At 39.7% G+C, this 24,498-nt stretch overlaps 2 protein-coding genes across 3 annotated transcripts; both read left to right on the top strand.

The window, feature by feature from the left end:
* The first annotated feature begins 35 nt into the window (after positions 1 to 35).
* Positions 36 to 11,957, top strand: Atp5f1 (ATP synthase, H+ transporting, mitochondrial Fo complex, subunit B1). The gene is made up of 7 exons (XM_005388950.2): positions 36 to 169; positions 412 to 448; positions 4,700 to 4,845; positions 6,588 to 6,751; positions 7,138 to 7,263; positions 10,312 to 10,491; positions 11,563 to 11,957. Exons 1-7 carry the CDS (start codon positions 130 to 132, stop codon positions 11,638 to 11,640), a joined length of 771 nt encoding a protein of 256 aa, XP_005389007.2. The 5' UTR covers positions 36 to 129; the 3' UTR covers positions 11,641 to 11,957.
* Positions 11,958 to 15,020: 3,063 nt separating this feature from the next.
* On the top strand, positions 15,021 to 21,541 carry LOC102028461 (chromosome unknown open reading frame, human C1orf162). 2 transcript variants are annotated; one of them, XM_013516499.1, is made up of 7 exons: positions 15,021 to 16,801; positions 17,062 to 17,101; positions 19,088 to 19,135; positions 19,876 to 19,915; positions 20,319 to 20,413; positions 20,692 to 20,765; positions 20,985 to 21,541. In XM_013516499.1, exons 3-7 carry the CDS (start codon positions 19,099 to 19,101, stop codon positions 21,114 to 21,116), a joined length of 378 nt encoding a protein of 125 aa, XP_013371953.1. In that variant the 5' UTR covers positions 15,021 to 16,801; positions 17,062 to 17,101; positions 19,088 to 19,098; the 3' UTR covers positions 21,117 to 21,541. The 2 variants fall into 2 exon arrangements, with proteins under 2 accessions (XP_013371953.1, XP_013371954.1); XM_013516500.1 differs by having other exon boundaries at positions 16,532 to 16,801; positions 20,692 to 20,741; positions 20,985 to 21,540.
* The last annotated feature ends 2,957 nt before the right edge of the window (positions 21,542 to 24,498 follow it).

The following is a 24,498-nucleotide window of genomic DNA, read 5'->3' on the forward strand; positions in this document are numbered from 1 at the left end:
CTGAAAGGAATGATAGTACGCAGTTCTCTTCTCGCGAGATTTGGTCGCGGCCATCTTGCTCTTGCTCTTGACCAGTCTCTGGTCGGGGTCACAGGGACGCCGAGGCCGTTTCCTGGACCTTTGCTGACCATGCTCTCCCGGGTGGTACTTTCTGCCGCCGCCACAGCGGGTGAGTGGTGTAGACTCAGGTCTGGGCTATGAAGGTGATTGGAAAGAAGCGAATCTAGGTGATACAGGGAGTGGAAGCGGGTGCAAAAGGCCCACCGACGTATGGGCCTGAATGGGGGGTGATCAGCTTGCGTGAAAACAGAGCGGGCTCTGGGGGCACCGGGAAAGAGTGGTGCGTGGCATTGGAAGGGACAGACTAAATTGTACCTTGACTTTGCTGACCTGCGCGTTGTACATCTGCAGCACCCTGTCTGAAGAACGCAGCGCTGCTAGGACCAGGGTAAGTGTGAAGAGTGCAATGCTGTCTTTGGTTTTTCACCTCGTTTCATTTCTTGATTTACTACTCCTAGCTTCAGGCCGGAGGTTACCTCTCTTCATAATTTGGGGAATCTAAAAGCCTCAAACACTTGCTCCTGTAACTGCCAGGAGCGTGCTCATATCACCTAATGACAGAGGTAAGGGGATAAGTGAAATGCACTACTAAACTAGAAACTGGCTTTGACGTCTCCTAAGCCCCGCCCCCCTTGTGACCTTCAGCTACAAGTAGCTGCCACAACCAATTGCTAAGTTAAAAACTAAAGGTTTTGTTAAATAAAACAGTGAAGCGTGTTGTTGAAGTATCTCATGGATTCCTACTTTTTACCGCCGGGTCATAGAAGTCAGATCATTTATTGGTTCTGTAAATATTTTTCTTACCACTGTCACCACAGAAAATATGAGTAAGACTGAGTGCCTGCCTTCATGGAGCTCAAACTCAATCTAGGCGTAGAATCAGCTATAAAGTAGTGATTTAGAATGAGGTCTCCAAAGGTAGCACAAGATACACCTGACTCCTTGCTAGCTGTATAACCTTATTTTCCTCATCTCCAAAGTAGAGATGATAGTGATACAGGAAAAAATACAACTTCCAACTTGCTAGATGTCCCGAGTTCATGCTCCTGAAATGGAAGAATGAATTCCAAAGGGCAGAGGTGGTTAAGAGTAGGAAAGATTTATTGGGGAATAGAAATAGCTTCTGAGAGACAGGAGGGGTCCTGAGTGGGTTGCCGGATGACCTTGCAATTTAGAATTACGTATAGGCAAGAAGGGTATAGGAGCTGCCTGTACTCTATCCAGATGACTCTGGATTTAAAAATGATCAATTGGGACTCAGGCTCTCTAGTTCAGTTGTAGTCCAGTTCTTTCACTCAGTGTTTACAATAAACTGGGATGTCCGAAGAAATGGAATAATTTGCATAACTTTCTCGAAATTCAGGATCTTAGTAGGGAGTGGTTGTACCTGCCTTGAGGATCTTGAGTAGGTTGCATTCCATGCTGCCTACGGAAATTCATTCTTTGCCCAAAGCCCTAGTTCATTTTTCTTAATTTTTATGAGTATGGCTGGTCACCCCACTCTCTCGGGCCCTTCCACTAGCTAGCTACTTTACTCATAAGCTAAATAAATAAACTATCTCCTACTATAGTGTGTTATGCGTTATCAGGATTAAGAAACAATTGCTGAATTAGAGGGCGGAAAAAAACAGTACTTGGTACGTAGTCTGTACTTAGTACAGTGGTGATGAAGCTTTTAGAGATAAGTGTCCAAACTGCAGCCCAAAACCCACTTACTTACTGCAGAGTGCCAACACTGCAATTAAACCTGAATATATTGAGGTTTCAGTTTAGGAAAAACGATGCATTAATATCTTTTGTCTTTAAACAAACAAACAAAAAAAACATGCGTGCCATAGGTTCACCACCACTGACTTAGTACATGTTAGCAGCTGATAAAATTGTTTTATAAAACGTCATTTTTCTTTGAGATTTCTTCTTGTAATTCCAAGTTTAGTCCTAAAAATTAATAATTACTCTATACCTTGAAAAATGGCTATAATTTATATATGCTTGTCTTGTGTGTGCAGTAATGTGAGACTATAATTGGCTACTTCCAACTTGAGAAGACTCCATACAGACTTTAAAAATTGAGTTAAGAGTAATAAAAGATCTAACAATATATAGAAGATATAAGGAACATGCTTGATTTTCTTTACACTCTTGTCTCCAGTACATCAGCAAGGCTCCTCCTCCAGATCGTTTTGATTCTGATCACTTCCCCTACCACCACTACTGTAGTGAAATGACCATCAACTTTTATCTAAGCTGTTTCAGTGGCCTAGCTAGTCTTGTCACAGCAGAGCCCATTTTCACAGTAGACAGGGTGATTATGTCAGTCTCTGCCTAAAACCTTCAGAGCCCCTATCCCTCTTGAAAAAAACCCAAACTTAGCATAACCCAGACAACATAAATTGAACCATCCTATCTCTTGACCATTTCCTTCTGTTCTCTTTTTAGTTCATTTTTCAGTTCTACTGGCCTTGCTGTACCACCTCTGCAAACTGCCAAGCTCGTTTTTGCCTTAGGATCTTTACACTTGCTCCAAGTCATTGGCTCAGATGTTATCTAATCTACCAAAAGGCTTTCCTGTTCCCTTGCTCCGTTATTCACAGCACTTACAGCATGTGAAATTTTGTATGGACATACCCCTCTCACAACCACCATGAGGATGTTGAACACTGGGACTGTATTCATTGCTGTGTTCCCAGTGCCTAGCATAGGTTAAAAAATCAAGTGTTTTGTTCATTAAATGAATTCATGTTAGCCCAAAGTTGGGGACACCTTTATAGAAGATATGCCTGAAATGTTCTGAAGATTGATTGGACCTGGCAGTCATTAACTGAAGGGCATATTAGACAGAAGGAGCAGCATAAAGCAGTTGTTTTGTTTTTGAGAGATATAAGCAGTTCCATATGGGTGGAGGTAGAATAAAGGAAGAGGTTACAAAAATGTGATGGGTTCTGAGCCGAGTATGTTATATTAAGTCATTTGTTTTCTGTAGGCAGAGTACAGCTTATTAAACAGTTAGCAAGTCAGATTTGCATTTTTAGAAACATAAGCAGTAATATGAAGAGGCTAGATTTAAGGGGTATTTTTTTTTCTTTTTTTTTTTTTTTTGATTAAGGGGTATTTGATAGGAAGCAGAGTGATCAAGTTTTGGATTGTTGGATGAGTTTAAGAAAGCAACAGTAAAGGTTTCAAGCTAGATGGTGAGAGGATTTGTATCAGTTTAAAGCAAGTTCTCTAATGCTGTGATTGAAATCAGTGGTTTTCAACTTGGGCAGTTTAGTCCCCCAGGTGACATTTGGCAGTGTCGAGACATTTTTGGCTGTCACCACAGAGGAGCAGGGTGTCTAGTGTATAAAGGCCACAGGGATAGTGCTAAACATTATGCATAGAACAACCTTCTATAATAAAGAATTGTCCAATCCAGAATGTCAGTAGTGCTGATGCTGAGAACTTTTATTTAAGTGAGGAAGTCTTAAGCATGGCTTTCCGATTCCAAAGCTTCAGATAGCTGATATACTAAAAAGCATAAATAATATTCAAAAAATAAATGAAAAGTTGGGGTTGTAGCTCACAGCAGTGGCTAGAGGACATGATAGAGGTGAAGATCAGTAGCACACAGCACATAAAAAGGCAGTTGTAGAAGTATATTGGGATGTTCAGGCTTAAGACAAGGGCCAGAGGTATAACCAGCAGCCCGACTGCAATCTCAACCAGAGCCAGGGAGACAATGAAACAGAACATGGCGTGGTCTCCAGAGCAGGGTTCAGCTTGATCATCCCGATGATCAACACATTGCTCACTACAACGAAGAGCCCAGTGAAAACTTCCATGCTAGGTGATTTGAACCCACAACAGAGTGTTGGTGTTGTTGAGTATCACACTATCCCAGAGGAACCTTCCAGGTAACAGGCTAACCAGCAGGACTTGTAGGGGCCTCTGGGCCTAACTCCAGCCAGACATCATAGTATGAAACTCACAGGTTGCTCACGTCCTCATTTCTTTGTTGGGACAGTCTCTTGCAGACCCTTCTCCGTAGAAAGAGCCCATCCCAGAGCAGTCACTTCCAGCCCATTGTGAGCCACATTTCCCTGGTTCCAGAAACTTGGAGGACAGTTCAGTTTGGACTTGAGTCTGAATAATGAAAATGCCAAAATTATCAGCATAAAGAAACATACAACCTAGCAGGCATGTGATACTATCTTACATAGAATTTTATCATATGCCAAGCACCATTCTGAAAGCACTTTACATGTATTAAATCAATCCTTACAGCAACCCTACAAAGTGATATGGTGTATTCCCATTTTACATAGAGAAATCCGAGATTACAAAAGTTTAAGTGGCAGGTCTAGGATTTTAACCCAGAGAATCTTCTGAAAGATCCATATATTTTAATACTGTAGAGAAAATGCCAGATAGGTAATCTATAAAACTCGAAGAGAGTAGATAGAAGATTATATATGGCTTTGAGAGTGATTAAGTCATTGTCCTTGTCACATTTAACTTTGCACTTGTAGTCCATTTTTATTTCATTATGACATGGGAAACTGCCTGAATCCTCATTCCCATTCATTGTTTTTGCTATTTGTTCATACACCGTTTTTTATTTGAAAAGTAGGTCTTAAATTTGTGCCATTGTTACCTGTAGGGTATTGCAGGCAACAAGGATCTTTCACACAGGGCAGCCAAGATTTGCTCCTGTGCCACCTCTTCCTGAATATGGCGGAAAAGTTCGTCTTGGGCTGATTCCTGAGGAATTCTTCCAGTTCCTTTATCCTAAAACTGGTGTAACAGGTGAGTGTTACCTGTTCTATTTAATAGAATAGTACATTTGGATGGTTTCACTAAAATCAAGTCAGCTATTTTATAAAACAAATTGTGGAAATGATTCAGTATAACAGGTGACTTGGTGGTTCTTGTTTATGGGTGAATTTGGGGGAACTTTAACTTAATTTGATAGCATTGTTTACATCTGTTGATACTCTAAATAAAATTTTTGAATGCCTGTTTAGTGCCAGGCACTGTTTCAGGCATTATGTGATGGACTGAGTGCCTGCCCTTGTGGGGTTATCTTGCTAGTTACTGAACTGGACTTGCACCTAGGCTACCTTTCTAAATTAGCATACTATCTACTATACAATGCTTTTCTTGTTGTGCCTGATAAAGTTTAGGAGTCTTTTGTTACATACACTGCCTGTTTTTGTTTTTGTTTTTCATTACTGGGAATTGAGCCCAGAGCTTTGTGCTTGCTCGGGAAAAGCTGCACCACTGAACTACATCCCCAGCCCTGTACTACCTTCCTTGCTATACCCTGTACTGCCTTCCTTGCTATGACCCTAGAATACTGAAAATCAGAGATTTTTTTTAAATACTAGAGTGGTATTTCCTTAAAGTTAGGTATTTCCTTAACTTAACTTGCAAGACGGTGTCCTTACATCTCCAGATGATAAAAAATGCTACATACCATAAGGCTTTCTTGGCAGATTCATGTTTAAAATGTATATACTAAAGGCAATTCTACAAAGAACTGTTGTAGCTGGGAGTGGTACACACTGGTAATCCCAGTACTCAAGAGGCTGAGGTAGGAGGATCAGTGTGAATTCGAGGCCAGCCCGAAGGACATAGCAAGACCTTGTCTCGAAAAGAAAAAGAAGAAAAAAAGGAAAGAACTATTGAGACTTTGTGTAGAGAATCTACGTAAAATATATTTGAGACTATTGTTCTTTTACTTCATAATATATCCTCCCTTTTTGTTTTTTTTTTGTTGTTTTTTTAATATATCCTAACATTCTTTGGTACTAGTGTTACTCAGAAGCACTGTAAAATGCTGCTCTAAAGGCCTGCTGTGTTCTAACCTTCTGTCTTATGAGATACGTAGAAGAATCCTAAAGAAATGTTTGTGTCCTAAATCTTAAATCATGTTGTATATCTTTAGGACTCATGGCCTGTTTAAAGAAAAAAATAAGTATATTTGAAGCATTATAATAAAGGGCTGTAGAAATTGAGTATTCTGATATTTAATCCTTCCTTTTACATATGTACTACTTTGTAGTTGTTTCCTGCTTGTTTGCTGTGTCAGGTTGCTATTCAGCAAACACAGGTAAGAAGTGGAGAAATTTAGTCCTATCCAGTGTTTCCAGTTAATAAGTAGTATATTTTGCCAGACGGGTAACTTCAGATAGTTACCTGGCATCTTGGTATAATAGTTTTGTTTGCTGAGCCATTATGTAAATACATTATTTCTCAGTTTCATTAGCTCTGAAGAAGACACTGTTCTCATTTGAGAAAACTAATTTCAGAGATTACTTTGATTACTATTTCTTATAAGTTGTAGAGTTAGGATACAGTTTTCTTGAATTTGCATCTTAGTTCTTTCAACTCTACCATATTGCTTTCAGTTTGATATTTTGTCTTTGAATCTGGTTATTTCAAATCATTATTTAACTTTGTCTTAAAATAGTTATAAAAGTATCTTTATATATTCCATCTTTTAGACATAGCATATCCATTCATAACATAAATTTTTCTTCTTTTAGGACCGTACATGCTTGGAACGGGGCTTATCTTGTATTTTCTGTCCAAAGAAATATATGTGATTGGCCCAGAGACCTTCTCTACTATATCTGTAGTAGGGCTACTTATCTATGCTATTAAAAAATATGGTGCCTCTTTTGGACAATTTATTGATAAACTCAATGAGGTAAGAATCATAAATTTTACTTCCCATTTTAGACTAGCAGAAATAGCAAAGCCATCTAGTGATAGTTTTGATGTGAATGTTAAGAGAAAGCACATACAGAAATCTAATTATAAAGATTACAACTATAAGTATCAATTTTAATTACTGATTTGAGATAACTCTTCATAAGTCTGCTAGACTCTCCAGGTTTTCCATAGTTTTATTCAAGAAGTTTATATAGCTCTGTGGACAATTTTTTGTAAGGATTCATACAGTTCTTTCAGTAGGTATGTATTTATTTGTGAGTGCTTCACAAATAAGGAATATATCTTTGAGGAAGCATAAATGAGTCTATTTTTTGCTACTCTTGGTGTTTTCACTGACTTTTATTGTTAATATATTTACAGGAAAAAATTGCCCAACTAGAAGAGGCAAAGCAAGCTTCCATAAAACAAATCCAGGATGCAATTGACTTGGAGAAGTTTCAGCAGGCACTTGTTCAGAAACGCCACTACTTTTTTGATGTCCAGAGGGTAGGTTTCGGTAGGTTCTAAGGAGAATGAAGTTACTCATTTTGTGTTTTTCAAAAGAAAATATCAGGGGCTGAATGTAGCTAAATGGTAGAGCACTTGCCTAGTCTGTGCAGGACTAAAAAGAAAAATAGAGAAAAAAAAGAAATATCAGAATTTTTATGAGGAAGTGTTAAATTAGATTGGTTGTATTTTATTCAGAAAAGATTTGGGTAGGGGTTGACAATTAAAGTTGTTTAGACATGTAAAAACTGTCAAGTGGAAAAAGCATATTCTGAAATTAGAAATATTAGAAGTTTAAAGAAAAAACACATTTTGAATCCATGTAAAAGTAAATCACTAAGTTATAGCTGAGTTAAAAATAGCATGCATTAAGAAAAGCCAAAGGTGAAATGTATACTCCATATTTCATTTTTTGTTTGTGTTTTGGAGACAGTCTCATTGTACAGTTCAGGCAGACCTTGAACTTACTGTGTAGCTGAAGCTAGCCTTGCACTTGTGATCCTCCTGCTTTAGCCTCCCAGCAGCATGAGCTACCACGCCCAGCTTTGTATTTCTTATTTTGTTTTTTCAAGGTCTTACTATGTAGTTCAGGCCGACATTGAACTGCCTTATATAGTCAGCCTCAGCCTCCCAAGTGATGGGATTATAAACGTGCACCACCACACCCAGCTGTATTCTGTATTTCATACATACTTGCTGTAAGAAAATCTTCCTTAGCACATTTTATTTACAAAATCTGGTATCTTACATTCACAAAGCAAATTCAAATAGAAGTAGAGCTTCTTATGTTCAAAGCATAGCTTCTAAAACATTTAATAATAAGTTCAAGTATTTTGTCATTATTTGAGTTGTATTTTGTGCTGAACATTTAAAAGATACTTTCACTCTCAAATTTTATACCATACAATTTCCTTTGAAATGAAAAATATGATGCTAACAATAAGTACTATCTGAAATATTAAGGATCCAGGCCATTATTCTCTGTGTGGTCTCAGAGCCCCATGCATTAGAATTAGTGTAGGCTTTTAGACCTGTTCCAAAATGTATGAATTCAGAAAGTGCTAGGAGCTGTCTGAAAATCTTCATTCTTTTAAACAGGATTTATAAAGAATCTTAAGCATGTGAACATTTAAAATTTTCAGAAAACGTTGAAAGTTTTCTATCCATATTCAGGTTACAGTTGAACAATGCTGCCTGCGTACTACACAAACATACACCCTAGCACAGCCAGTGTAAATTGTGGCTTTACTTTACAGTTACTTACGTTTTATTCATGAAATATTTAGTAGGTATTTGTTGAGTTCTTCCTCTGTGAATGCTGTGGTCAAAGGAGGGTGCTAAAAATACATAGCAGTGAAACAAAATTTCTGCGTTCATGGAGTTTACTATCTAGCCAGTCACTGGCCGAAGAACAGAAAGTGAGTAGTCAAGATGAGGAATGTTGATTGTTAGGTAGTAAGTGCTAGGAAAGACAGTAAAGTAGTGTTTAAGCAAGAGACTGCAGGATGAGGGAATTACTGTTTCACAGCGCAGTCAAGAAAGACGTATCGGGGGCTGGGGATATAGCTCAGTGGCACAAGTGCCTGCCTGGCAAGCATGAGGTCCCAAGTTCGATTCTTAGTACCAAAAAAAAAGTGTATCATGTGTTAATTTGAGTAGAGCCCTGAAAGAAGTGATGATGGAAACGGGATTTCTGGGGACATAATATTCCAGACAGGCAAAAATATGTTTAGTTGCTATAATTAAGGAAAAGTCAAGAGGCCAAGATGTGTGAAAGAATAAAAGGAAGTGAAGAAGATAGCCAGTGGCTAGAAAAATGTAAAATCTTGCTGGGCATGGTGGTACATGCCTGTAATCCCGTCACTGGCAAGGCTGAGGTAGGAGGATCACCATTAGTTCAAGGCCATCCTACACTGCATAGTGAGCTGAAGACCAGCCAAACTGCATAGCAAGATCAGTCTCAATAAAGAATAGTCTTAGAGTAGTGACAGCAAATTATTTTAGAGGCCAAGTGCCAAGCTGCAACCCCAAACCCACTTATATTTATCATAAGTGCCAACACTGCAATTCATCCTGAATACTGAGGTTTTAGTTTAGAAAAAAATGTCTTTTGGGCTGGGTGGGGTGGGCTATAATCCCAGCACTTGGAGGCTGAGGCAGGAGGATCACTGCGTTTGAGGCCAACCTGAACTGCTTAGGGAAACCCTGTCTCAAAAAACCAAAAAAAAAAAAAAAAAAGTTCACCATCACTGTCTTAGAGGTATCTGTAAGCAGAGAAATACTCTCACTTAGGTTTCGAAGGATCACTTGGAATACTTTGTTGGGGTAGTCTTCAGTTTTGTGTGCATTGGTGTGAGATGACTTTTCAGTCAGACAAATTGAGATTCTTAAGAGCATAGGCTTTGTAGCCCCGCTTCCAGTATTAAGATCTTCACAGTTTATTATTAGCTCTGTAAACTTGAGCAAGTTCTTTAACTTCTTCTGTTTCTTCTCTGTAACATGAATACAATAATGTCTGTCCTTTAATGTAGTCATAAGATTTAATTAAATTGATAGCACAACAATGTTATTATTTGAGCAAATATTTGCACACAAACTCAGAAACATATACAATATATAGAACATTGTTTGTAGTAGAAAAAATTGCAAGTAACCTAATCTGTTACAAGAACTTGGATAAATGAATTATAGAATAGGACACCGATAGGGTAAAATTCAGTAACTTAAAATTGAGGTGGGCTTGCTTATCATAACTAATAAAGGTGATGTATGTATGAATGTACCTGTTAGGTTTATTACATATCAGTGGCAAAGAAAATAAGAAATCCAGGAAAATGGTAGCCTATAATGGTACAAGAGGAGTCATATTTCTTAATACCTGTACTTGTAAGTTTTATATACTGTTACAGTTTCTTACGTTACTTACTAAATAAAAGAATTTCACGTAAAATACAAGAGAGAAGTAGGGCATTGTAAGAAAAGCCTCAGCACAGAAACTATTGCTTAAAACATGCAGGCAGTATTCATCATTTCTTATTTTTGTCCCAGAATAATATTGCTATGGCCTTGGAGGTTAGTTACCGGGAACGGCTACATAGAGTATATAAGGAAGTAAAGGGTCGCCTGGACTACCATATCTCTGTGCAGAATCTGATGCATCGAAAGGAACAAGAGCACATGATAAACTGGGTGGAGAAGCAAGTGGTGCAGAGCATCTCTGCACAACAGGTACGCAATGTTTGTAGCTTCTGCAGTTGTACTGGTATGTCTTGACAAGCATCTAATGCTTTGTAAAGAAGAAATAACTTCTTTGTAAAGAAATAACTTCTAAGAATCTTTAGCTTAGAAATAGCAGTAGTTCTATGGTGAGCTATTTCTAGCTAACTGGTAGGTTATGGAAAATTTAAAGCTTTTTAAGTACCCATTCTGGTTAGTTTATTTATTTTTGATGTTTGTAATCTTAGACACTACATGGATGCCCTGAGAGCTTTTCCTTCTCTTCAGAGTTCATTTAACAAAGAATTTCTCATCTCATATGTCAAAACAGTGGAAAAGTCATTGGCCCATGTTCATGCTCCATTGTTTGGGTAGTACTGATCCACATATTCCTATATAAAACATAAAATAAGTTTCCCATTTCCTAGCCCCATGAGCGCCATTCTGTGTCCTCTCTCCAGTTTCTTTAATTCATCTGTCTTGAACAAAAATGTTTCCTATTATTTGCTTAAACTACTTTCTAAACTTCTGTTCTTCATTTATTTATGATTTAATTTCTTCTGTCCCAGATATGTAGCCTATTTGGGCATTTCTTAGCATTTTCTCTATAACCTATTCAGAATTAGAAAAAAAACAGAGTTTATCAAAACTAGATAGCTTGTATTTATTGAATAAAATAAACTCTTTACATAAAAGTAATATATACTTATTTAAGTAACTTAGAAAATACCAATATTTCTCTATTACTAATCTTTGTTCAGTTAATCGTTTTCTAGGATTTGTTAGCTATACAAGCCAAGAGTAAGAACAAATGGTTATAGAAGTATCTGCCCAATTTCATCCAGAAAAGCTATGGGCCAGTGAATTTTAACTCCTTGCATTTGCTTTTATAGTAAATTGCATCTCCCTCTGTTAAATAATTTTTCTTCCAGAGTTATCTAGTAATCTTACATATTAAGCTATGTTAAGCCGGTATCCTCTTGAGGTTCTGGTCCGGTAGGCCTTATCCTTTAGAATTATGATATATATGTATATTCTTCAGTGTTACAGAAACGTCTAACCAGATTTCTTTCCTTATCACAGGAAAAGGAGACGATTGCCAAGTGCATTGCAGATCTAAAGCTGCTTGCAAAGAAGGCTCAGGCACAACCCATTATGTAAATTGTCTGTCCCACTAGAGACAGCCAGAAACAGTTGAGTAAGTGAAAACTAGTCTGTGTCACAGAAACTTCCCATATTTCTGTCTACTGAAATTGCAGTACACTCTTCCTAAAAAAGAAAAGCTTGGGGTTCCATTTAGTGAGAACTAAATCTATTGGCCAGTCATCCTTACTCTGCATTTTGAGTTGTTCTGTGATCACTTTTGAATAAACACTTCATTTTTATTGAAACTTATTACCTGACTAACGATTACCAAGTTATAGGTTAAATTTGTAATTAGGTCTATGATCTTGCAATAAAGGACAATTGAAACAAGGTGTTTCAAGTTCCATAATTCTCTGAAATAACATTTCAACATTTGCCATGAGTAAAAATAAAAAAAAAAAAGTCTTGTCACTGAGCTGTTAGCATGTTTATGAGACCATTCTGTGGTGAGCCATTTCTAGCTAACTGATACGTTATGGAAAATTCAAAGCTTTTAAGTACCCATTCTTTAAAATAATCAAAGGGAATATTGTATAGCAAATCATCATTGACTGTTACAATTTTAGTACGATGCCTGTAGAAAATATTAGACTCAGTATGTCATAAAATCACTTAAGGATCATAACTATGAAAAACTTAGAAAACAACTAGCTATGTAACAGTGGAAGTAGGGTTTACTCTCAGAAACAAAACAACGAAAAAATCCCACAGAAAAAAAATTTAGTGAGAATGTGGAGGAATTGAAATCCTTGTATACTGTTTGGAAATATGAAGTGATAAAGCCAATGGAAAAGTAGGACAGTTTCTCAAAAAGATAAACACAATTAATAGTGTGGTCCAGCCACTTCACTTCTGGGTATACTGAGAAGAATTGAAAGGGAAGCCAGAAGACAGTATAAAGTGGTAGTATACAATTTCAGTTCTAGTGACTTGAAAGGCAGCGGCTGAAAGATTCCTTGAGTACAACCTGGGCAGCAGCAAGAATCTGTCTCCAAGAAACTCTGAAAGAGTTGTGAAGAGACTTATGTGTACTCATAGCAGCGGTAATCACAGTACAGTTAAACCTTGGATTGCAAGTAACTTGTTCTGTGAGTGTTCCACAAGACAAGCAAACATTCTAATAAATTTTAACTTGATGATCAAGTGACATCTTGCAGCACAAGTGGGACATGACGCTGAACATCACAGGATCACCACTGACACTGATTCTGTCTCTCTGAGGTTGTGGGTTATCGCCCAACAGCAAGAGATGATGGAGGAGATCTCTTCTGAGAAGAAGAAAAAGGCCAAAGAATCCCTTGCTTCAAATGAGATTAGGGAGGTGTGTTAAATGTGGGAAACAGCAAAATTGTGTAGAAAAGCACCATTGAATAAGACCTTGAATATAAATCATGACATTGATATAAATTCCTAATGTTAACACTGACATAATAGGCACATGTGAGACTCGGTCTAATACAGGAATTCACAAAATGCCTACAAAACAAATTACATTTAAATTGGTATCTGAAAGATGGGTGATTGTCAAAAAGAACAGCTTATGAAAAGACAGGTCCCTAGCACTACTACACAACAAGCAGCTTTAATTCTAAGTCCAGGCTGCTTTTTGATCTTCATCTTTGAGAGACATTTGACACTTTAACCACTTTTTTCCTTTCCTCCCCTGGCTTCTAATAGAGTATGGTCATGCTCTCTGCTGTTAACTGTTTCTTCTTGGTTTCCTTAGCAGACCCTACTTTCTCTGCCTCCTTAAGTATTAATACTCCATGTTGTGTCCTAGGAATTTTATTTTCATTCCATATGCTGTACTTGGATCCTATCCATGCCCAGGGCTTCTATTGTGTACACTGATGACTTCCTAATTTGTATCTCTAAATAGGATAGACTGAGATAAGAAACTCTTCAAATCTCAGTAGTTTAGTGTGGAAATTGTATGTGTGCGTTGCTTTGCCCGTAAAGAGGCTTCTGTAAGTGACTCCAGAGAAACTCCTCAGTATGGTGACTCAGTGGTCCAGTTAGAGCTATGTCAACCTTACTGCATCACAAAGTCTCCACAATTGCCCTGTAAAAAGAGGTCAGAGGAGGTCTTGCATCAGGAATTCAATGCTTCAACTGAAAGGGATACACATTACTCTTTCATAGGCCGTTGTCAAGAACTTGCCACATGGCATTACCCATCTACAAGGAATACTCAGTCCCAAAAGGAGAAGAGTTTACGCGTGAGTATTCTGTCTGCCACACAAATTTAGATCTCTTTCATGAGTCCCAGTCTTGCATCCAACTGCCCTCCACATTTCTGCCTGAACGTTCCGCAGACACTTCAAACTCAATGTGTCCAAAATTACTCCATATCCAACTCTACACCCCTCTTCTATATCTTCAATATTAGTGAGTGGATACAATACAGAAAATTGGTAGGTAGTCCAAGCTCTTCTCTCCTGTCTGCCCTACCTCTTCCCTGTGGCCATGATCATCTTTGTCATCAGTCCAGATCATCTTTATCTCTTCCCTGGAACTCTGCAATACATTATCTGGCATCTCACCACTCTCCCCTTTTAAAACCCAAATGTGATTTGATTACTCCTCTCAGCAGTCTTTCCATTGCCTATAACATACAGCGGGTTTATATAACGTAAAGCGGGTTTAGGGTCCACTATTTGTAGGAACAGGCATCTGTAGGTGACAAAATAAAATAGGGACCTCCTTCGGTCTTCTAGATAATAATGACTAGGAGTTAAAAACAGACTTTAGAAAACAACAAAACAAACTAGAGAAATTCCCCTGGGAAGCAAGTCAAAGACAGGGATAAAGAAAGGAAAAAAGGTACCAAATGGCCTTGGGACTTGTTCTAAGAAACCAGAAAAAAAGGAGCTGACAGGCAGGACATAGAAAAAGCCAAGTCCACAAATGATAAGCCGCCCCCACCTCCAATAAAATATAGGGGAAACGGGACTAGCTTTAAGGCAGTATTTACTTACATCTGTATACTGACACACGTATACGTGTGTATTCACTCGAGTCACTATATTATTTACTCTAGTATCATTATAGGGTAAATAGACATGCGCATGCTCCCTAACTCTAAGCTCACCAAGAATAAGGCACCCCTTCATCAGCTAGCCACCCACCCCAAAGATAAGGCCTTAAAAAATAAGTCAAAGACAAACAGGCTGCACATATACCACCAGAAAAAAATGACGTTAGGCAGACCCAGGTATGGCAAGTTCTGGGTGGAGGGGAAGGAGCTGCCACCCCCACCCTTACCCCGGCCCTCTCCCACCACCCTAAAATAGCTGAGAACAAAGTGCCTAGGGACTCTCCATCTTTCAGAGCCTCCTTCCCTGACTTTCTGAACCTCCTCCTACCCTGACTTTTTTTTTTTTTTTTGGTACCAGAAGTCAAACTCAGGACCTCACATTTGCCAGACAAGCTGTGCACCACTGAGCTATATACCCGGCCTTACCTGTACCCTTATCAGGGTTGTTACCTATCTTCTTTCTCCCCGTTCCTTTTCCTCTTTACAAATAAAGTATCTTCCTTTCATTAAACTTTGGCCTCTAATGTATTTATTGGGGCTGAGTTAGGACCCTGGTGGGCTGCTCGGACAAGAGAGCAGCAATACTCATCCCCCAGATACAACGTCTTCATCTAGTTCTCCACTTCCTCCCCACCCATTCCTCTTCCAGTCTCCACCTGCACCCCACCTTCATTCTCTGTAGCACCAACTACAGTAAAATACTTAAATTTCCCTGAATATGACTAACAGACAAAGCATTTGCTCATGCTGTCCTTCTGCATAGAGCATTTTTCCTTCTGCCTGCCTCAGAAAAATGTGATTTATCTTTCAAGACCCAACTCAAACACTATCTCCTCAAAGATGGTTTCCTGACACCCATCCTCCTTCCTCGTGGTGTAAGCTGACCGCTTTCTCCTTTGGGTCCCATTCCTACTACACAGATTCTATACCATGGGCCGATGTAAGTGCACACAATGAAATGCACTAACAATGCATTTCTCAGAATGTAGCAATGCACAACTGTATACATTTGCTTAATTTTAAAGACCCCTCTATCATCACTATTCTGCTCTAATTATCTATGTAACTGTTTATCCCTCCTACCTTAACAAATGCCCCAATCCTGAACCAGGCTGATATTACAGAGATACGATGCTTGACACCCAGCCACCAGTCTTGAGCCAGGGCCACCCCTCTCCCAGTTCCCTTCTTCTGCAACCTTTCTTTTGTCTGTTGCAGCTATGCTACCAGCTCCGGGTCCACTGCACGCAGCCTTGCCTGATTTGTTCACCTCTGCACATCTTCCCTGTTTCCATCCACTAACTCTTCCCTCCGCTCCAATTTCAAACTTTTCCCAGGCTCCCTCCTCATGTAAACCCTGGGTTGTCAGTGTAAACCCTGCTCTTGTGAGAGGCATTCATTCGCCCAGCCCTTCATCCTACCCAGAGGCATTTCCCTTACTTCCTCCCTAGCTGGCATTCTTTCCTTCATGGATCCCAACACATCATTAATCTATTGTTTACTTGTTTTTCATTCCTCTTTTCAATTAGAGGGTAGGCTGTGTGAGGCTAATACTTCTGCCCTGGTCCCTGAAATACCCTCGGTACCTAGCTCACTGTATGGCAAATAGCATCCATCCAATGAATATATTTATGACTATGTTTCAAATGTTTTGAAATAAGAGTTGCTTTTCCTCTGAAGGAATCTCAATACCAAATCCGCTTACCATCTGCGTTGCTGTTGTAAGTAGCTGGTAACAATATTGCTCTTCATTTTTATCATCCTCATCCCCCTCCATCTCCTTGATGACACTGGTAGTGTCATACATCTGCGACCTTCACAACCTCTGGAATTGTGGTTAAAGTAAATGATAAACATTTAATTAGAAATGAATTGATCCTGTATGCTTAGCTGGTGTTCATATGTCAAAAGGTACAAAAGCTCTCACTGCTTGTAGGATTTTTTTCAAATATAGCACTGACCTCAAAGAGGAAGTCCACCTTCCAGCCTTCACAACATCTTTGTGACACATGGCCTGATGGTGGCAGCAACCATTCTAGTAATCTTTATTTCATCATTTCTGGAAAATTCGACCGGTAACAGAAGTGAAAAATTCAGTCTCTGACAACTACATCTTATGACCGGAGATCTTCTTGAAAGGTAATTACATTTACCACATACTTTTAATCTTGACCAATAATCAGTCACCAAAAGACAAAAATCACCTAATAGAGTTTTCTATCATTTTCTTCTTTTTATTGGGTGGGGGAAGGGGAAGGATTGTTTGACTGCATTCAGTCGATAGATTCTATGGCAATGAGTTATATTCTCCATTGTCAGGGAAAACAGTATGTACAGTATAGCACTGTTTCTTTTCTAATTTTTTGCTCTGTCAAACATTTGGATTGTTATTTTCACAGAAAAATACTGTATGTTTCCTGGTTTTCTTGGCCTGGACTTGTAAGTAGCTATTTCCCTGTGGCTTTGTGGGACTGCTTTGTCTTTCGGGGTGGGAGAGCCTAACATTTTTAGTTGACAGCATTTCTTTGGGATGATTGTACATTCAGAACCACGGAGGTGAAAGTGAGTATTTAACAAAAACCTGCCACTGTCTCACTTCCCACCTCCCCAGTGTTAAGGTCTAGTGTGAGTTTATATTATATTCTTAGTATAAATACATGTCTCCATGTTTAAAATTATTATGTTCTATATAATATATAAATATATAACATATAATATTATGATGTGCATATGTTTTACCAATATTTTATGCATATTGCTCTGCAAGGAGTGAGTCTCATGGCTCAGACTTTTCACCAGATTATCCTGTTGTCACCTTTCTTATATATCACAGGACATAAGATGTTTGGTAAATTGTAAGGTACTTGATAATGTCACTGACTTCTGTCATAACTGGTACGTGGCAGTGAGGGATCTTTCTCCCAGCCCTCCCGTGTGCCCTAAGACTTGAAAATTAACTTGTGTGAGCTGGACAATTAAAACACAACTGATGGCATTTGTTGTCTAAATAAATTACATCAAAATACAACAGAAATAGTGGAGTCAAAAATATTTATCACTGGCAACCAGTGTGGTAGCACATGCCCATAACAAAAAGGCTTACCTAACTATGAAGTAAAATTTTAGACACCTAAAAAATACTCAGGGCTATGTACAGAGTTGTATGCACAAAACAATCTGTTTTCTTGTTGTTTACTTAAATAAATGGAAAAAAAAATTTGTATCCAAAAGCAGGGAACTGGTTAAGCAAGGCAGAGTGCACATATACACAGTCATCCTGCCTAATCTGCAATTTCTCTTCCTAGTTTCAATTACTTAGGGTCAACTGTGATCTGAAAATAGTAAATGAAATATTTGCAGTAAACGGTTGTGTTTAAAATAGCTTTTATTACAGCAAATTGATACAGTTGTTCTAGTTTATTATTAGTTGTCAATTTCTTTCTATGCCTAATTTATAAATTAAATTTTATCATAGATATGTATGTGTAGGAAATATCAGTATATGCTGTGTAGGGTCCATACTATCCACAGTCTCAGGCATCTGCAGATCATTTGGAGCATATCTCCTGCAGCTATGAAGAGATGCCTCTAACAGAAAGGCCTGTCTTCCTAAAAATGTTACATTAAATTTCTAATGGCATAGGACAATGTATATGATAACATATCAATTAAAAAAAAAAGATATAACCTTTTATATGGAAAAGTAACTGAAGGGGCTTTAATAAAATGCATGCAGTCTGATTAAAAGGAAAGATACTAAAATATTAACAATAAGTAGTAGGAGTTGAGATGATTTTACTTTTCTGCCTTTACTTTATACTTTCTGATTAAAAAATAAATGAGGAGAAATAAGAGCTTTAATACAACAAGTAGAGAGCCATAGTTTAGACCAGGATATTGGCATTCTTGAAAAGACAGTATGTGAACAGAAATATCTAATGGAGCCTGAAAGAAGGATCTCCAAGATCATGTATCAAAGTTTACCCAGCACTGCCAAGCAAAGGTAAGGTGGATGTACCAGACTTGGATGATACTCAGTATTAAAATTATTTATTCATCTTCTCTCAGATTTTAGTTCAATGCCTACCAAGCAAAATTACAGTTTTAATTGATATTCTTACATGTTCCAATAGATAGAATGTACTAGTCACATTATCATATTCCTTATGCCATTCTAGTTTATACATCAGTCTGTGAGTTGGTCAGTGGCACTGGTTCTAGAGAAATCATTCAGTTCTTAGTGCTCTGGTAAGACAAAGTTTCTGGACATTAACAGCTGAGGACTGGCTGTTGAGTGGCAGCAATTTCATAGGGAAAGTCTCTGACCAGGGATGGGGTTTGAACACCTACGATTTGCCTCTGCAGGCCCCTCAACTGCCTCTCCCTTTCCATGCTGTCTAAGAGGACTCTTTTTTTTATCCTTAGGGGAAGACAGCATGGGAAAAGCTTCCTCTACATGTCAACCCAACACTGGTGAGTTCAGAATAGGAACTGTTACCTGCCTCCCTGCTAAGTTAAAATGAACTGGAAGAAAAATAAATTGGGCTGCAGAGCTGTAAGGGGGATGGCATTGGCCAGTGCATCTCTGAAGTTGGAAGAATCAGGTTTTGCCGTGATGCAGAATCTCATGCCACAAGCAGTGAAAAGGGGACCGAGAAAAGAACTGCCTGGCCCTCCGAATCGGAGTGGACCAGCTGGGCAGTTTAGGAGAATCTAATTTGCTTCCCTGCTTGCTCCCCTTGTGGCACTGTAGGCATTAGGAAGAGCACCGTGGTGGCTTTTGGCCAGGCACTGTTAATAGCTAACCTGCAGACAAGCAAAAAAAAAAAAAAAAAAAAAAAAAGGGGGGTAGTTTCCGAGGTCAAAACACTGGCCTCACCATGGATTCAGCTTCCTGGCCTGGAGAGTCCCCATAGGTCAGAAGGAACACATCTCCCAGAGCTTTGTGCTAGAGTTTTTGAGGAGACATAAGCAATGTTTTCTTTATCTAAGAGACACACAGAGCTGTGGAACACAAGGATGTTTGATCTGTGTTGCTGACTGTCTTAAGCTCCAGTACAAATCCTCATTTTAAAGGACCCCTGTTATCTCACCATGTAGAGTTGCAGCCCTGCCATCGATCTTCATTGATTGTTTGGGTGGGGAAAGCACCGGTTATGCTTTGCTGGAAGGGTAGCATGAGATTCACTGATCCCTTCCATGTTCTTTTGCAGATGCCTCTACAGCAGCCCCAGTGACCAGAAGCCACCCCAAGTAAATGAGCATTCACCATCTCTTTCATCCTGGGCCGCGTGGCACTGAATTTCGTATTGACAGCTTTGATATTGGAACTTGGGGAGGGACCTCTGCAGAGAAGGAGCCAGAAACAGTGGAAGAACTAAACTAGTGTTTGCCCTTAGGAGTGTACTTAACCCCAAGCTTTGGGACATCTGTGAATCGGAGATAGGGACAGAGTTCACAGCTTCCATTGACGGCTCAATGGGTCTAGAACTCAAAAGCAAACATTTGGCAACCAGTGGGTGGGAATGAAAGTCCACTAACCAATGTGAGCACTGTATCAATGGCTTACCACAGATGGGAAAGGCTACATTTGGCTTCTAGGAAAGGCTTTCAGAAGTCCCAGCAGCTCATCTGCTCCCTCTCTCTGCCCGAACAGCAAGGAACACTTGATCTTGGCTTTTTTTGCTGGGGTTTTACTGACATTGCTGCTGACAGCCCTTATCTTCTTCATCCTAAAGTGCTGCAGAAAGTGTAAGTGGTTTCTGGGGAATGGGAAAGCCTGCCCCCTCTGCCACTGAAGTCAGAGAAAGCTAGGAGGAAGTAACAGGAGGAGGGGAGAAAAATCCTGCTTGGCCCACATGCTCTGTAGACTAGAATCCAAATCCCTTCCCTTGCTTTACTCCCTGCCTCCCCCTCCCATCCCACCCCCCCGCAACCCCAACCCAGGATTGAAGGGGAAGGCTCTCTTCTCCTCCAGCACCCACTGGTGATCTCTTATCCAGATCCCTTCTCTCTGGCTCCTGTTGCAGGTCATCCCAGACCCCAGGGCCTGGATCCTCACTCAGATCCTCCTGCCAGTGTAAGTCCACCATGTCGTTTCCAGGTACTGGAGGGCCGCTACTATAGGCATTTCTTTCTGTAGTCTGCATTACTGACTGGAATAATACTATTGCTTTCTGGAATCTGGGCAAACTAATTGTTTAAACGATTTCTCCTCGTCTCTTTGGTTCCCTTCTTACCAAAGCTTTCAGGTTGCTTCTAGAGACACCTTTTGCTCCAAATGGAATTCATTTATTCATTCTTCCTTTCTGTCTCTCTGAAGCATTCATCCATACCAAAGGAGTCACTTGTCTATGCCAGCATGACCTTCAAACCCTCAGAAGAAAAGAGCAATCGCTTGACTGCAAACCATTCTGCACACACAGACCCTGTTGTATATGCTCAGATCAAGTGATGAACTCACTCACCCAGGAAGGCCTGAGGCCAGTTTCTCTCTTTTTTTGTTTGTTTTTTACAAATTCAGGACTACAGCCCATGTGAAATTATGGTCAGAGTTGGGTTGAGATGTGATCTGGCAATATGACCCAACAGTTTAGAAAATCAGTGCTCAGCCATGATCAAACCTGGAGCAGAATGCTCGCCTCCCACATGAACTGGCAGTTGATAGCCCCTGAGGGCTTCCTCGAGCCCTTCTAAAGAGCGTGAGACAGAGCTCCGTGTACAAGATGTACTCCCCAGCATCACTGACCGACTAGGGAAGAGTCAACCAAAGATAATCTACCAAGAATTTTTTTTTTTGTACCAACAATCGAACTTACGAACTCACACTTGCCAGGCAGGAACTGCACCACTAAGCTAAATCCCCCGCCCTCAAGAATTTTAAATAAAGGCAAACCCTCCACAAATGTTGCCTCCTTCTTCTTCATTACTAGTCTATCCCAGACACTCTCGCCAGAAGTCAGGGCCAGATTTTCATGTAAATGCAAAGTTCACATTTTATACAGCCCTATTCAAATAAGAGTTTCTATCTCCTTCCTGTAGCACAAGAGATATGCGTAGCAAACTCATATGAGAACCAAGATTAATCTAAACATTAATCCACCCAAAATATCAGGAGATTATCATACAGACAACCCCACCTAAAATATCAGTAAGAATACTTTTCACGAGGCTAGCTTAGTGTAAAGTTCGTATGTAAATAATAAATTTAAAAATCTAAGCAAAGCTGTAAAAATAATTCATAATAAATAAAGGTAATATGGGGTGGCCAACAACTAACTAAAAACACCTGTTTTATCAAGCATGACTGAGTAAACCAATATGCTAATGGCCCATGAATAAATAATCAATAGAAGGGAGTAAAAGGACGAGTAATAGACCGTAAGGAAATACGAAAGGAAATTTCCAGTGTAATGAAGATGGTCTTAGTGATTGCTCCCAGGAGAATTCAGTACCTGGGGACTGAAGATCAGCGGTAGGAAGGAAGAACAGGATGGTTTCCCTGGAAAACCTTTTTTGTAACCTTTGAAGTTCTTCATTTATAATCATGTTGAGGATCGTCAGAGGTCACTAATCCTCCCATTCCCAACCTGAATCCTAAAATCACAAAAAGGACTCAGCAGATGGAAAACAAAATATCATCTTTATTGTGAATACGGTTGACAGTGGAGAATATAGCTTATACGGTACCTGCGGAGAAGGGGGCTTCACAACTGTGCTCCACAATTGATACAGACAGACCTGAGCAAGTCCCCTTCCTTCCTCACAACCAGTCCGGTGGCTCAGCCTGCCTCTAAGGACTTGTAGATATATTCTTTGAAAGCTTCCCCCAAGAGACTGAAAAAAGAAGGTCAAAGTATGTACACCCAGTTCCTCTCCGAGTCTCACAGGTCACACAGGACACTCTGCTTCCCGAGGGAGTCACTGAGGAGTGTTACCTAAAGGAACTCTGTCCACAGGAGGGTGAACAGGAGAGGGAGAGAAGCACCTACCACCAACCTCGATGAAAAAAAAAGAGAAACAGCAACAAGAAAAAACCATTAAAGCTGGGGTGTCACTCACTGGTAGAACACATGTCTAGCATGCACAAGTTCTTGGGTTTAATCCTCAGCACTGAAAAAATAATAATAAAACAAAATACATCAAAGATTTTTAAAAATCAAGGTGAGGATATTCAAGTTCAAGGAAATGAAGTAATTCACCAAATGTCACCCATCGTGAAGAGGTACAGCTAAAATTTAGATCGTGTTCTCTGGCTTCAAATTCTTCGTATCTTGCCTGTACACCAAACAGCCCCATGACACTTACAATGGCAGGAAGACAAGAAAGGCAAAGTCAGGAGATGTAATAGAGAAAATATATTTCTTCTTCAACAGAGCAGTAGCTTCTGGACCTGGATTTAAAGGAAAAGCCAGGGGAAAAGGTTTGATAAAGGACCAGGTTCTCTGTAGGAGTGAACAGGTCCAGGAGAAAGACCAACTTAGGGAAAAGGTCCTGTGAAGAGGCCATGGCACAAACAAAGCAACCACCCCAGGAGGGCAGCGGAGTCCCAAGAATGGTCCTCAGCAACTGGCTGACTGTAGGAAGCACACACAGGGAAACCACTCAGCTGTGCTAGGTTGACAGGATTGCCAACACCAAACAATTCTGACAACCTAGACGCTAGAAGCCGCATCATCTTTCCATTTCAGGCCAGCATCTTATAACCATAGCCACTCAAGCAGAAGTGTACATTGTCCTAGGGCAATCAACTTTACAGGAAATATTAAATTGTTCTTCCTTCTGTTTCCTGAAGCTTCCCATTCTTAACAGTAGAGCTCTGAATAAAATCCTGTATTTTTTCTCCCTATCATGAGAATTGGTGTGCGGTCAGTGTTAGTGAGGAGTAAAATGATTAAATAACTAACCACAGATTCAGAACGTCTTTATTGGACAAGGGAAGAAAAAAGGCTCTTGAATCCTAGATCATGGAATCACAGGAAACCTGAATGCTTCCTAGCGGAAATAATTCTCCAGTACATCAATCGATACATCTGAAGACGTCTTTATCCATCATGTAAGACCTATATCTGCCATCTCACCTTGTACCACAGGATATCTGAATGGACTCCATGCTATTTAATACATGTCCACACAGAAGAATTGGGGCTGTTTTTGGTCGAAAGGAAAAAGCACTTTTGATATTTGATTTGAGACTGTGGCAGGGAGAGCAGCCATGTGGTAACACACAGATAGGCTATCCATACCTTCACTCTTTCCCATCAGCCTGCTAAGGGGCTGTGAGCTCCCTACTTATGGAGAGAGAAGTCAGGGTAGAGGCTGAAGGAACTGCACTACTGAAAGACTGAAAGCCTGGCCATAATCACACAGGGCATGTGCAGAATCATATCAACAGCAAAGTCCTGCTCACATGAGGGGATGACTTGAGTGTTCTGAGGACTTAGCCTGTTCAGCACTGCATTAGAAGGGACCATGGCACCTTGAAGTGCAGGGTTCTGTGGAGACGGTGATGTAGAAGGCTGAGAATTTCCAGAATTCCCATAGAACACTATTCTATGGGAAGAGAGGGTGCTATAGGCAGGCGAGAGTTGAGAATACTGGGAATTCTGGCACTGATGACAGTATAACTTCACATGCACCATGGCTCCAACATCTTGGTCTTGCTTGTGTTTTCGATTGGAATTGGCATGTCTCTTATCATCCCTTGGTTTCTCATTGATCAGAAGCAGCATCTACTCATTCTCTTGGCAGTTTCCCATTAAGGATGTGACTAATGGCCTACAATTTTTTCACCAAGAGAATCTAAGAATGTCAGGTTTACTCTGTCTCTCTTCCTT

The sequence above is a fragment of the Chinchilla lanigera genome, unplaced genomic scaffold (genome assembly GCF_000276665.1).
Source record: "Chinchilla lanigera isolate Chin_1 unplaced genomic scaffold, ChiLan1.0 scaffold00034, whole genome shotgun sequence".
Lineage (NCBI taxonomy): Eukaryota > Metazoa > Chordata > Mammalia > Rodentia > Chinchillidae > Chinchilla > Chinchilla lanigera.